Source organism: Lampris incognitus, chromosome 14 (assembly GCF_029633865.1).
Source record: "Lampris incognitus isolate fLamInc1 chromosome 14, fLamInc1.hap2, whole genome shotgun sequence".
Classification (NCBI taxonomy): domain Eukaryota; kingdom Metazoa; phylum Chordata; class Actinopteri; order Lampriformes; family Lampridae; genus Lampris; species Lampris incognitus.
The window spans coordinates 9,829,789-9,842,568 of record NC_079224.1 but is presented as its reverse complement, the minus strand read 5'-3'; the positions used below and the strand labels follow the sequence as shown (position 1 = coordinate 9,842,568).

The following is a 12,780-nucleotide window of genomic DNA, read 5'->3' as shown; positions in this document are numbered from 1 at the left end:
CCACAGTGGTGGAATGAACTCCCCACTAATGTCAGGACAGCGGAGTCGCTGCCCATCTTTCGGCGCAGGTTGAAAACTCAACTCTTCAAGAACTACTACCCTGTAACTTGTTCTTAGCACTTATTGTATTCACTCATTAAAAAAATAAATCTCTTACTTGCGCTTTTACTTTAGCACTGGTTTTGCTCTTAGATGCTTGTTTAGATGCACTTATGACCTCTGATGACTAGTAGTTCTCCTGATTTCCTACATTAAATGAACTTATTGTAAGTCGCTTTGAATAAAAGCATCGGCTAAATTACTGTAATGTAATGTAATGTAAAAGAGACATGTGCCAACCTAGTTAGGAACTACATTAAGAGGTTGTTGTCAGTTCTGAGTCAGAAAGTTTACACTATTGATTATTAATTGTCAGAGGGCTAATAACTTTGGCCTTGTCATTTTTGTTTTTTCTTGTTTCAATTCAGCGCATCAGTAAAATATCTTAATCAAGCACTGTGGAGAATTTGTCTTTGTTCTTTTGGAAGCAATTAAACTTTATACACTTTTGTTTATGGTCATTTCCATGGAAAAGTTAAGGGTTTTGTTTGATTTCATAAAGGGGGCTAATAATTTTGACCTTAACTGCATGTTGCCGATATAAAATGGTTATAAATAATTAAGATGAATAGTCATTTAACTTCTTTTTGCAGTCACCTGTGAGGTCTCTCACCTGTGTGGATCCTGACATGTTGCTTGAGATGCCATTTTGAGCTGAACCCATTTCCACAATCGCAGCACCTGAATGGCTTCTCCCCTGTATGAGTCCTTACATGCCTTTGAAAACTTGACTTCTGGGTAAACATTTTCCCACACGTGGTGCATCTGAATGGCTTCTCCCCTGTATGAGTCCTTACGTGCGTTTGAAAATTTGACTTCTGGGTAAACATTTTCCCACACGTGGTACATCTGAAGGGCTTCTCCCCCGTGTGAGTCCTTACGTGCCTTTGTAAATTTGACTTGTGGGTAAACATTTTCCCGCACGTGGAGCATTTGAATGGCTTCTCCCCTGCATGAGTCCTTACATGCATTTGTAAACTTGACTTCTGGGTAAACAGTTTCCCACACATGGTGCATCTGAATGGCTTCTCTCCTGTATGAGTCCTTACGTGCGTTTGTAAATGTGACTTCTGGGTAAACATTTTCCCACACGTGGTGCATCTGAATGGCTTCTCCCCTGTATGAGTCCTTATGTGCCTTTGTAAATATGACTTCTGGGTAAACATTTTCCCACACGTGGTGCATCTGAATGGCCTCTCCCCTGCATGAGTTCTTACGTGCGTTTGTAAATGTGACTTCTGGGTAAACATTTTCCCACACGTGGTGCATCTGAATGGCTTCTCCCCTGCATGAGTCCTTGTATGCCTCTCCATGTTATTTTTCCAGGTAAAATCTCTCCCACAAGTGGTGCATTTGAAAGGCTTTTCACCTGTGTGAAATGTCATGTGAATTTTGAAAATTTCCAAATTATAAAGCACTTTCCCACAAATCTTGCACTTGTTGTGGGGCTTTTTCTGAGGTTTCAGCCTTGCTTTCTGGGTTGAATCCACTTCATCACTGTTTTGGTGACTGCAAGTATGGTCAGCTTCACTCTTAGTTACATGACAGCAATTAGAGACGATATGGTGGTCACTTGTTGGTTCTGATATCAGAAAGTTGTCTTCTTTGTCATCCAGTTGTATCAGTTCAAATAAGGGGACAGCTGGGGGCTCTGTGTCTCCCTCTGTCTGGGTTTGGTAGAGTTGTGAGGACAGAGGCTGATCTTTACCATTATCATTTCCATCACAAAGAGAGGTAAATATGGACTCAGAGGTATCAGCTACCTCCTGCAATGGAAGTTGGTCTTCCTGTGGACTGATCCAGAATTCCTGTTCTTCCTCCTTGGCCAGACTGGGGCTCCTCTCCTGCTCACCATGCTGCTGATCAGATAACTGTACATAGTCTGGATAGAGGGAAAAACAAAATCAATGCTGTTATTTGCATCTACAGAGATAGGTTCAATTTGATTCAGGATACCTATTTAAGTTTGGCCATAGAGGCACATCCTATTTACATAGCTAGACTAGGTGTAGCTTCCCCCTGTTGACAGAATTTTTAACCACAGATTATACCCAGGGGAAGCTACACCTAATCTGTATGGTTTACCTAAGATACATAAACAGGATGTACCATTATGGCCTACTGATGGTATGATTAACTCAGTGACCTATAGCATCTCTAAGTTTTTTTGCATCTATTCTTAACTTGTTGGTAGGCAGTAATGAACATCACATGCAGAACACTATGGATTTTGTGGAAAAAGTTAGGGACATCTTTATGGAGGGGAATGAAACAATGGTCTCTATGATGTTAAGTCTCTCTTCACGTCTGTTCCTGTCGATTATGCAGTGGAGGTAGTCCATATGGAATTACAAATCAACCCCACCCTTAGCAATAGGACCACCCTTAACACTGACCAAGTGTGTCTGCTCCTGAAGCTGTGTCTTCAGTCCGTGTACTTCACATTTAGGGGGAAGTACTATAGGCAGAGACATGGGTTCTCCAGTCTCACCTGTTGTGGCCAACTTGTACATGGAGTAAATGGAAAGGAGGGCTGTGATGTCCTATCCAGGGACATCACATAGCCACTGGTTCAGATTTATGGATGACACCTGAGTTAAAGTTAAATCTCAGGATGTACCACATTTCACCGAACACATTAACTCTGTCGACAACCACATCAAGTTCAACAGGCAGGATGCGAAAAATGACAGATTAGCATTCTTAGACTGTGAAATTCCAATTGTGATGGGGGACATTTGATTGCTAGTGTTTACCGTAAACCAATATATACTGACTAGTACTTAAAGTTTGACTCTCATCATCCACAGAAGCACAAATGAGGAGTCATCAGGATGCTGAACCATCGAGCTGACAATGTCCCCACCGACACAGCGGCTGGGGAAGGGGAGAAATCCCACATTAAACATGCCCTGGTTAAGTGTGGTTATCCTAACTGGACGTTTGTCAAAGCCAGGCAGATGCCCAAACAGTGCACCAGCCAATTGAAAAGAGGAGAAGGACCACAGCTGTGTAAGTGTAAGCTAGTTATGATTCCGTATGTAGCAGGAGTGTCAGAAACATTGAGATGCATATTTTCCAAACGCCGCATCTGAGTTGCTTTCAAACCCCAAAACAAGCTGCACCAGAAGTTGGTCCACTCCAAGGATCGGATCCCCCACCACAAACAGAGCAATATAGTGTACACTGTTAAATGCCAGGAAGAGTGCCGTGAATTGTACATTGGGCAAACTAAACAGATGCTGGCCAAGAGAATGGTACAACACAGGAGAGTTAACACGTCAGGCCAGGATTCCACTGTTTACACCCATCTACAGGCCAGCAGCCACTTCAAGGATGAGGATGTGCACATCCTTGATAGAGAGGAACGTGGTTTGAATGGGGAGTCAAAGAGGCCATCTATGTGAAGTGGAACAACCATCCCTGAACCGGGGGGGGCTAAGAGTAAATCAGTCGCCATTTTATAATGATGTGATAGCAAACATTCCCAAATCCTCTCTGAATAATACACATGGCCATTGAAACTCTAATTAATGGTCACGCCCATATTTACATATGAAATTGATTGTTGGTTTAAGTTGTTATGCAACTGTTTTGTTTATGAGGGATACCTGCTTTCAGTTTAGACTGAAGAGGTCACTTAGATGACTGATGAAACGTATCTGTCAATAAACATTGGTTCCAGATGAACTGATTCAACAACTAATAACAATAATAATAATAACAATAATAATAGTTTTCTTCGTTTTTTTAATATAAAAAAACAAACAAACAAATAAATAAAAATTGTATTCTTCGTTTTTGACCGCCCTGTATGTCCGTCCATCCATCCGTCAACAAATCTCACGCATTGGAATTCTGCAAGCTTGAGAGCTATGCCCAACCATAGTCCCGATACTGTCAGGACAACGGTTGGGGGGGGGCATAAAATGGCCTTTCTCTTCTTTCTTTTTTAACAGTGGCTTACTGAGCAAACTAGGATTTGGTTCTGTCTGTCAATACTACTACAACTGGCTGCAGCCTACTAACAATAAAGTGAAATGTACTCGTCCTCACAAATAAATAAAATAACGAAATAAACATAGTGTAACGTGCATGGATAAGTAGACACGCTGGCCGCTGACTGGCGAATCTGTTCTTTTAGTCGAGCGGTTAGCGATGTCTCCTGCGGTGCGGGCGACACGGGTTCGCGTCCCGGCCGCGGCAGTTCCTGTGGTTGCGTTGTCCCCCGAACTCGCTACAATACACTAAGGTGCAGCATTTAGAAGATTAACTGTACTTGAACTTCACTATACTTGTGTTCGCATTAGCAGCTTTCAGCTTCACATTAGGACCGTGCAACATAAATAAACAAGCAGGAAACCGTCCAGACCCCCGGTGCACCTGATGGAGACGGTGACTGAAGTCTCTGCACGGTTTGAAAAGTCAGCTCAGAAGCGTTATTCTCGTTACAGTCACAGAGATCTGAGTTAATTCCCGGAGCAATTAAACAATAAAACAAAACTGAAAGAAGGAATGCAAGAATGTTTTGATAATGGACGACACACACGGAAACTTGAGTTTACGAACCTATTCTGTGTAACGTGATCCTGGGCTTCAACACCATGTCCAGCAGGCTCCTCTGTCGCGCGATCTCTTCCTCGTGCTCCGCTATCGTCCTCTCGAAAGCTCCTAATATCTCCTCAGCTGCTGCTGTTAGTCGCTCGATGACGAACGATCTCAGAAGATTAATCCCGGACATGGTAAAAACTCAATGGGGACATAAAACCAGTTGAATACCAGCGGCACAATTATTGTTTCTTCTTCTTCTTCACGGTGTTTATTGACAGTTGGCAAACAACGAATTTGCGCATTACCGCCACCAGCTGGTATGGCGTGCGGCTATTTACACTATTCCCTCCAAAAAAAAAGGGGGCCCCTCCAATCTTCGTGGTTAAATTAGTTACTCTAAGAAACTGAAACAAGATTTCATAACACTCAGTTGAATTCTTCTGAAGAATATCTACTAAATCAAATTGTACTTTTATTTTCTTGAGATTTTGAGTCACACACCTTCGTTCTGCCTCATATTTCTGACAATATATCATAACATGCTCTATTGTTTCTTCTTGCCCACATTTGTCACATCTATCTGCATTGTGTCTGCCTATTTTGAAAAGTGTACTGTTTAGTCCAGTGTGTCCAAATCTGAGTCTTGAAATTATCTGTCCTGTTCCTTCCTGCACACCTAATTTCTCCAACTTTCCTTTGAACTGTGTAAAACCATTGTCCTTTCCCCTCTGCCTCCCATTGCTTTTTCCACCTTTCCTTCAATCTGTGCTTAATAATGCTCTTTATTTCTGTCTCGCTTAAAGTAACTACCAAATCAATGTGATTATGTTTTGTAAGCCTTCTTTTTAACTTTATCTGCTATTTCATTTCCCTCAATGCCAATGTGTGCCGGTACCCATAAAAATGTTACTGTAAGACCCAACATTTGAATTCTATATAATGTTTGTTGTACCTCTATTACAATGTCTGGTCTGCTGTCTGAATGACTGTATTGTAAACTGGCTAGTGATGAACTTGAGTCTGAACAAATAATTGTTCTCAATTCTCTTTTTTCCTATACCCACGGCACTGCTAACAATATTGCAAACATTTCTGCTGTGTGTACTGATATTTCCTCATTGATCCTTTTCCCTACTTTCATGTGAAATTCTGGAACAATAAATGCTACTCCTACTTTATTTACTGAACTCTTTGTTGCATCTGTATACATCTGGATGTAACTATGGTAAATTATCAATATAAGCTGTATGGTATGTGAATCATAATTAAACTCTTTATCTTTATTCTTCTTTTCTAATAATGTGAAATCTACTGTGGCATCTGGAAGTATCCAAGGTGGTATTGCTGGCAAAGGTACTGTTGGACTTATGTTTAACTGGTCTACTTCAAGTTCTGTTGCTTTCTGTGCCATTGTCCATCCAAAGCTTTTTGTTTCCCTCCTCTCCTTCTCCCAACAAGGGATTAAAGTGTCTAGTGTTGGATGATCCTGACTATGGCCCTGTAAATTAACCCAGTAGTTCAAGGACAGCTGTATCCTTCTCATTTCTAGTGGCATGTCTCCCATTTCCACCTGTAATGCTGCTGTTGGGGTTGTTTTAAATGCACCTGTGCATAAGCTCAAAGCCTGATACTGTATCTTATCCAATTTCTTTAGAGAAGTGTTTGCTGCTGACCCATACACCACACAACCAAAATCTAATACTGACCGAATTAAACCACTGTATATGGCCTCCAAAGCAGTTCTACCTGCCCCCCATTCACCTCCAACTAAATACCTCATTACATTTAGTACCTTCTTACATTTGTCCACTACTTTCTGAATACGTATGAGCCACGTAATTCTTTCATCGAACCATATCCCTAAAAACTTTTTAAAATGTTTTAAAAAATTAAATTTGAAACATTTGAAATTAAAAAAAATTTAAAACTTAAAACTTAAAAAATGGAGTGTTTCACTCTTTCCAATTCTCGATTATATAATTTTAGTTTTATTTCATTATCAATTCTGTTCCTTTTAAAGAACATTGTCTTTGTCTTATCAACTGAAAATTTAAAATCCCATTTATACGACCATTCTTCTACTTTCATAATAGCCCCCTGCAGTCTCTTTATAACGAATTCCACATTTCCTCCCCTCTTCCAAATTGCCCCATCATCTGCAAAAAAGCGAAAGGCCCATCTCATTCTCCATTCCCATAAATACATCATTTACTACTAGAGAACATGGTAATCTCTTTATTCTGCTCACCTCGCCCCCACAAATACTCCGTTTGAGTCTTTCCAAACCTTCACCCACAGGAATACCTGCTGTCACTCCCCGTGTCACTCTGCTTTCACCGAGAAGCCTTCTTTCACTTACCATTTTATTACAAATGCATTCAATATCCAAGGCTTGTCTTTTCTGTTCTTCCCGTTTTACATGTTATTAACAGGTTTCCATCTCTTAAAACCTTTGCCATTTCCACCTGTCCTAGCTTCTTTTTTAATTCTCTAGACCAGTGGTTCTCAACCTTTTTGGGGTCCTGGACCCCCTGCGTATTTTTGATCTACCCTGAGGACCCCTCCACCTGATCTTGGGGGAGGGGGGGTTGCAATTTGGTAGAAACAGTAGCAACTGCATTTTAAATTTCATTATAGCATTTATTCACTCTTTGGGGCAAAAATAAGAGCTTTCAGTTGTAACTTAGATATAGTTAACAAAACAGAATTCTTATGCAGTAACTTTCAGATATATGTAACAAAACAGAATATGTATTCAGTAACTTTCAGATATATGTAACAAAACAAAATATGTATTCAGTAACTTTCAGATATATGTTACAACAGAATTTTTATGCAGTAACTTTTAACAATGCAAACGGGAGCGAGATCTCTTATTAAAATACAATAAATTACACTTGTGAAACAGATGTGATTAGAGAAAAAAGTCCTGTTACCCTTTATAGTTTAGGTAGATAAAGGTCTCAGTCACATTTGAGTAAAATAATCCTATTTCTATAAATGTCATAGGATCTTTTTTTTATAAAGATATTTTATTTTCACGGACCCCTTGCAAGTACACCACGGACCACTAGGGGTCCGCGGACCCCCGGTTGAGAAACACTGCTCTAGACAATGCTCTTGGACTAAGGTGAACATGCTCATCATCCTTTAAAATCCTCCCTCACAACCTTTTGCCCAACAACTCTCCTGTCTTCATCTGAACTGCTCTCTTCCAAGCTTCTTTTACTATCTGACGTACAACATCTCGCCTGTTTCCCCTAGTTCCTCGTCCTCTCCTACCGCTGCTGCCGCTGCTGCTTCTTTTTTTCCATAGTTTTCTTTTTTTTTCCCAAAATGATACGTCATGTACAGGAAAAGTGAGCACACAGTACAAACACAGTTACAACCTAAGCAAAATAAAAAATAAACAAACAAAAAAATAAATAAGGGGTCTCATCTAATAAATGTAAGGCATCATTAATATTCATTAATTTCTTTGCGATTTTCTTTTCCATAAATTGCAGTGATTTGCAATACAGTTTTAGTTCTCTTTTAAAGACCACCAATAACGGTTGTGCCTTGAGGCGTTTACATTTATGGATAACACATTTACATAAGATAAATAAAGTCTTTAACAAAAAGTTCGATTTTCTTATCCTCCATTATAATTCCAGATGTAATCTCGTTTCTGTTAAACTGAGAAAGAGAAAAGATTCTTGGTCAAAGCCAATCATACACGTCACACCAAAAAGTATTGCTATAAAGACAAAAGAAAAAATAAGTGATCTGTGGTCTCTGTTTCTTCATTACAGAATATACAGTTACTGTGATCAGAGTTTAATCTTTGTTTAAGTAGTTCCCCCGAGGGATACATATCATTAAATACGTTAAAGTGTAGCTCTTTTGCTTTCGGAAGTAAAGGTTATTTTAAGAAGTGTAATTTCTTTAAAGCAGGCTGACTAAAAATAAGAGAAGCTGCGTTCCTGCTATATTGCATAGGATATAAACCGTTTGTGACGAGACCACATATCACTTTATTTGGCAATTGTTTACTTGAGAAATCATGTCTCGAGAGAAGGTGATTGGGGGGGGGGACTATATGACACAGTACATTTTTAGCCATCAAAATAACAGAACTTGGTCTACTTTTGATAACCATATTGTATTGATTGCGGTTGCACTGGAAATTAAATCTTCAACAGAATTCCTCGAAGGCCAAGAAATTCTCAGATTCATCTAATAAATGGGTGACAGGCCAAACTTCTTTCTCCATCCATTCATTGAAAAATAAAGACATATTTCTTACAAAGAACAGACGTGTTCCTGTCTCCCAATAGGAGTATAGTGAGTGCTGTTATTAACGCACGGTCAACTGGCATTATAAGATGATCACGTTGCAATTCTAACATACATGACGCTGTTACTTTAACCAATTATAACATTACTGTTGACAGAATTCCCATCGTTGACAAAAAATTCAGCTAACAGCTTCATCAGAGTCTGTACATATCACCACCCTATCAGGTCTGACCTCTTCAACGCACTGTAACCCAATAATGACTGCCACTATTTCTGCTGTTTAAACTGATAACTGGTCAGGTATTATTTTAGAAATAGATATTTTAAATTCAGGGACATACACACTAATTCCTACACATTCCTGCTTGTCCTTGAAACCATCTGTGTATATTTTGATATAACCGAGATAACTAATACTCATGTACACACTTGTTTTAACTCCCACTTCATTCATTCGCCATTTTCGTTTCTTTTCCAGAATACTAGTGTCTGTCTTTACTTCAGGGAACAGCCATGGTGGTAAGCTACTAAATGGGGTGGACCTGGGGAAGTCTCTGACCCAATATGTAAGTGTGGGTTCTCTCTTCTTAACTCCAGTGGTGTCTCTCCTGCTTCTATTAGTACTGCATTACTGGGGGTTGACTTAATAGCTCCTATACATATTCATAGTGCTCTATAGTGTAGTCTATCCACTTTTTGCAATGATGTCTGTGCTGCTGCTCCATATACTATACAACCATAAGCTATTGTTGACCTCATAACAGCCCTATAAATGTCAAGTAATGACTGTTTATCTGCCCCCCCCCCCAGTCCCAGCCAGCCAGCCAGCCAGCCAGCCACAGCTTGTATAAATGTGTGACTTTTTTGCATGTTGTTTCCAGGTGTTTGATATACTATACTCTCCATGTATATTGCTATCTAGCCATGGCCCCAGGTACTTAAATCCAGTCATCCTCCCCAACGGCTGACCATATAATGTTAACTTCTCAGCGTCAGTCTTGCGCTTATTTGTAAACATCATGGAGCAAGACGTTCTTGTTGACAATTTGAACCCCCACTCATATGACCAGTTCTCCACTTTCTCAATTGCTTCCCCCATATTCTTTAACACATATGGTACATTTCTTCCCCTCATTCATAGGGCCCTGCACATAGCGCTGATTAACGAATAGCCCAGTTCCCCCTCCCCCCTGAACAGTCGCCCCGACCAACCAGAGGAGGCGCTACTGCGGCAACCAGGACACGTACCCACATCCGGCTCCCCACCCGCAGACACGGCCAATTGTGGCTGTAGGGACGCCCGATCAAGCCGGAGGTAACACGGGGATTCGGAGTAGCGACCCCATTTCGGTAGGCAACGGAATAGACCGCTACGCTACCCGGACGCCCAATAATAGCCTAATTTTACGCATGATCCATGATGATGAAGACACAGAAAAATAGAAATACATACCATACTGTCAATATTTTAGACACCCCCAAAATTTCACAAATAATATTTTCAGGGGAACCCATGTCTTATTAAGGGGAACCAAACTCCCCCTGGCTCCCCCCGCAGTTTGCACCCTGTTTAATTTTACTGACGTACCGATAACCGCTTCTCCATTGGGGAAGGGCCCACGTCCCCTCCCTGCTACGCCACGGACTATGCAGCCCTCCAACAGACGAGAACATTCTGTTTAAACATGATTGAAGTAAGTACCTCGTGGTACCAGAGGCAATGCGACGCAGCAGTGCACCCTGTTTTTTTTTTTTCTTTCATTGCACATTAAAATAGTGTAACGTGCATGGATAAGTAGACACGTCGGACCCTTTAGTCGACTGGTTAACGTTGTCGCTTGCGGTGCAGGAGATACGGGTTCGCGTCCCGGCTGTGGCGACGGTATCTCGGACTGCCCCCCCGAATTTCGCTACAATACTAAATCAATCATAATCAATGTGTATCTACAATCCTGTAGTTAAAACGATCTAGTTAATTAATTCAGTATCAGTGTTTTAGCTACCTGCTCTGGTCTGGACAGCACTTCGGTCAACTGGGCTGTTTATAAATGGGCTCCATAAATAAATTTGACTTGACTCGACTTTGCAAATATTGTAATTATTTATGCAAAAAATGTTTTTAAATGTGTAATTCAAATGTTAAACGTGGTATGGTTTGATGTAATTTGGTGCCAAAACTACCTCGATGGAAAACCACAGACTTGTACGGACTCACAGGAGAATTTAAAAGCACTTCTTGCACAGTTGTTATTTGCCACATCCAGACACAAGATGTGCGTAAGAAGTTTAACAGGCATGTACCATCAAGTGAAGCATAGGCATCAATCTAAAGCATTAGGGCGTAACTGACAATGGCACATGTTGATTTCATTAGCACCGACTACTGCTACCGTGCAACCAGCTTCTCACAATGAATTACAGCATCTACAAAGCACTGCGTAGTAAGACGTGGAATGATAACGTAATTGTAAATTGTTTTTGTAATTTGAGTGAAGATGCAGAAAAAACAATAGAAATAAGTAATGAAATTATTTGGGACAAATGGGTGGAAGTGGATGGACTGATGTGGCAAGGAGTGACAGACATAACGATAAGTCAGACACACGGGTAGTGTTTAGGCCTACTTTTCTAGAGAATCCGTCTATCCCTGTTATGATGTTATACCTAGGAGACAAAACAAAATTAATGATATTGCCTAATGGTGGGTCAGTTTGTCAATATATATTAAATTCGCTAAATTTGGTGGTCTTTATAATCTTGATGGTGTTGGCACGGGGGACCACGTGGCCTAAAGGATAAGGCGTCTGACTTCGGATCAGAAGATTGAGGGTTCGACTCCCTTCGTGGTTGGTCTTCTACTTTGATGGATCTTCTCTGACATCATTGCACATCCCAACCGTTGATTTACAAACATTTCATTATGAGAATAGGTGTGAACATGCTTTCACATATGACAAATGAACTTGCAACTTAAACTAGTTAGTTTGTGGTTGGAATCCATGGCTCAAAGACAGGGGACCTGGCACCGAATACGTCCTCCTTACCACATACCGTTTGTGCTAAACGGGAGAGGACTCCTGCTTCATCAACCCGCAGCATAGACTCCATTATTCTTTCCCACTGCCATCAACTGCCCTCCAACCATCCTATATCTTGCATTTGGATGCCACCTTATTATTGACGTTATTACCTCATCGAGCTCTGGTACTGTACAGGTCTGTAATGGAAAGTCTGTACTCTTTCATCTGCCTTGACATTATACGTTGGGGTACACACAGTGGTTTGGCTAATCAAGGTTTGGCCAGCTGCAGACCTACAAACCTTTTCAGTGTCTCCAGTGAGAAATTGATTTTGGGTGCTCCACTATCTCCCTGAACTTTCTCTATTTCCACTGCTACATTCTACTGAGTTTCAACTTTATCTCTAATGAGATCCAGTAATCTGTAAAATTCTGATAATACGTCATTCGGGAAGTCAACATCATTAGCAAAAGAAAGCATGAGGTTAAGCTCATTACTGCATAAGGAGTGGAGGTAATGAAGGTCTATCGGTTGATGGTTTAGAGCTTCCTGCAGCCTCGACTGCAGCCTCTGCAGCAGCTCAATACGGACAACCTACAGAGGGAGATGTCTTGATGCATGCTCAATAATCCAGGTAAGGAAATCCCAGGAAGTTCAATCAGTTCATCTGGACACAACGTTTAGTGGGAGAATCAGTTTGATTCAACTTTTTGGGACTAGGGAGAGAGAGAGAGAGAGAGTGAAAGAAAGGTGTAAGAATGATAAATCTAGAGTGCAATATGTATGGATGTAGGCTAGTTTTGGTAATGTAAGAAGACCAACTGGCTTG

The 12,780-nt window shown here is 40.7% G+C and overlaps 1 protein-coding gene and 1 non-coding gene across 2 annotated transcripts; one reads left to right on the top strand and one right to left on the bottom strand.

The window, feature by feature from the left end:
- Positions 1-692: 692 nt before the first annotated feature.
- On the bottom strand, positions 693-4,840 carry LOC130123926 (gastrula zinc finger protein XlCGF28.1-like). The gene is made up of 2 exons (XM_056293256.1): positions 4,669-4,840; positions 693-1,981 (listed from the first exon to the last, which is right to left on the bottom strand). The coding sequence occupies exons 1-2, from the start codon at positions 4,838-4,840 to the stop codon at positions 693-695; spliced, it is 1,461 nt and encodes a 486-aa protein (XP_056149231.1).
- Positions 4,841-11,708: 6,868 nt separating this feature from the next.
- On the top strand, positions 11,709-11,781 carry trnar-ucg (transfer RNA arginine (anticodon UCG)). Its single transcript has one exon. It is a non-coding gene; the product is annotated as a tRNA-Arg (tRNA).
- Positions 11,782-12,780: the final 999 nt, after the last annotated feature.

What these genes read in the sequence shown, in the direction of transcription:
- LOC130123926 (XM_056293256.1), bottom strand. Translation starts at nt 4,840, where the DNA reads ATGTCCGGGATTAATCTTCTGAGATCGTTCGTCATCGAGCGACTAACA. An exon ending in GATCACGTTACACAGAATAG is followed by an intron (nt 1,982 to 4,668) that starts GTTCGTAAACTC and finishes CCCTCTATCCAG; the next exon opens with ACTATGTACAGTTATCTGAT.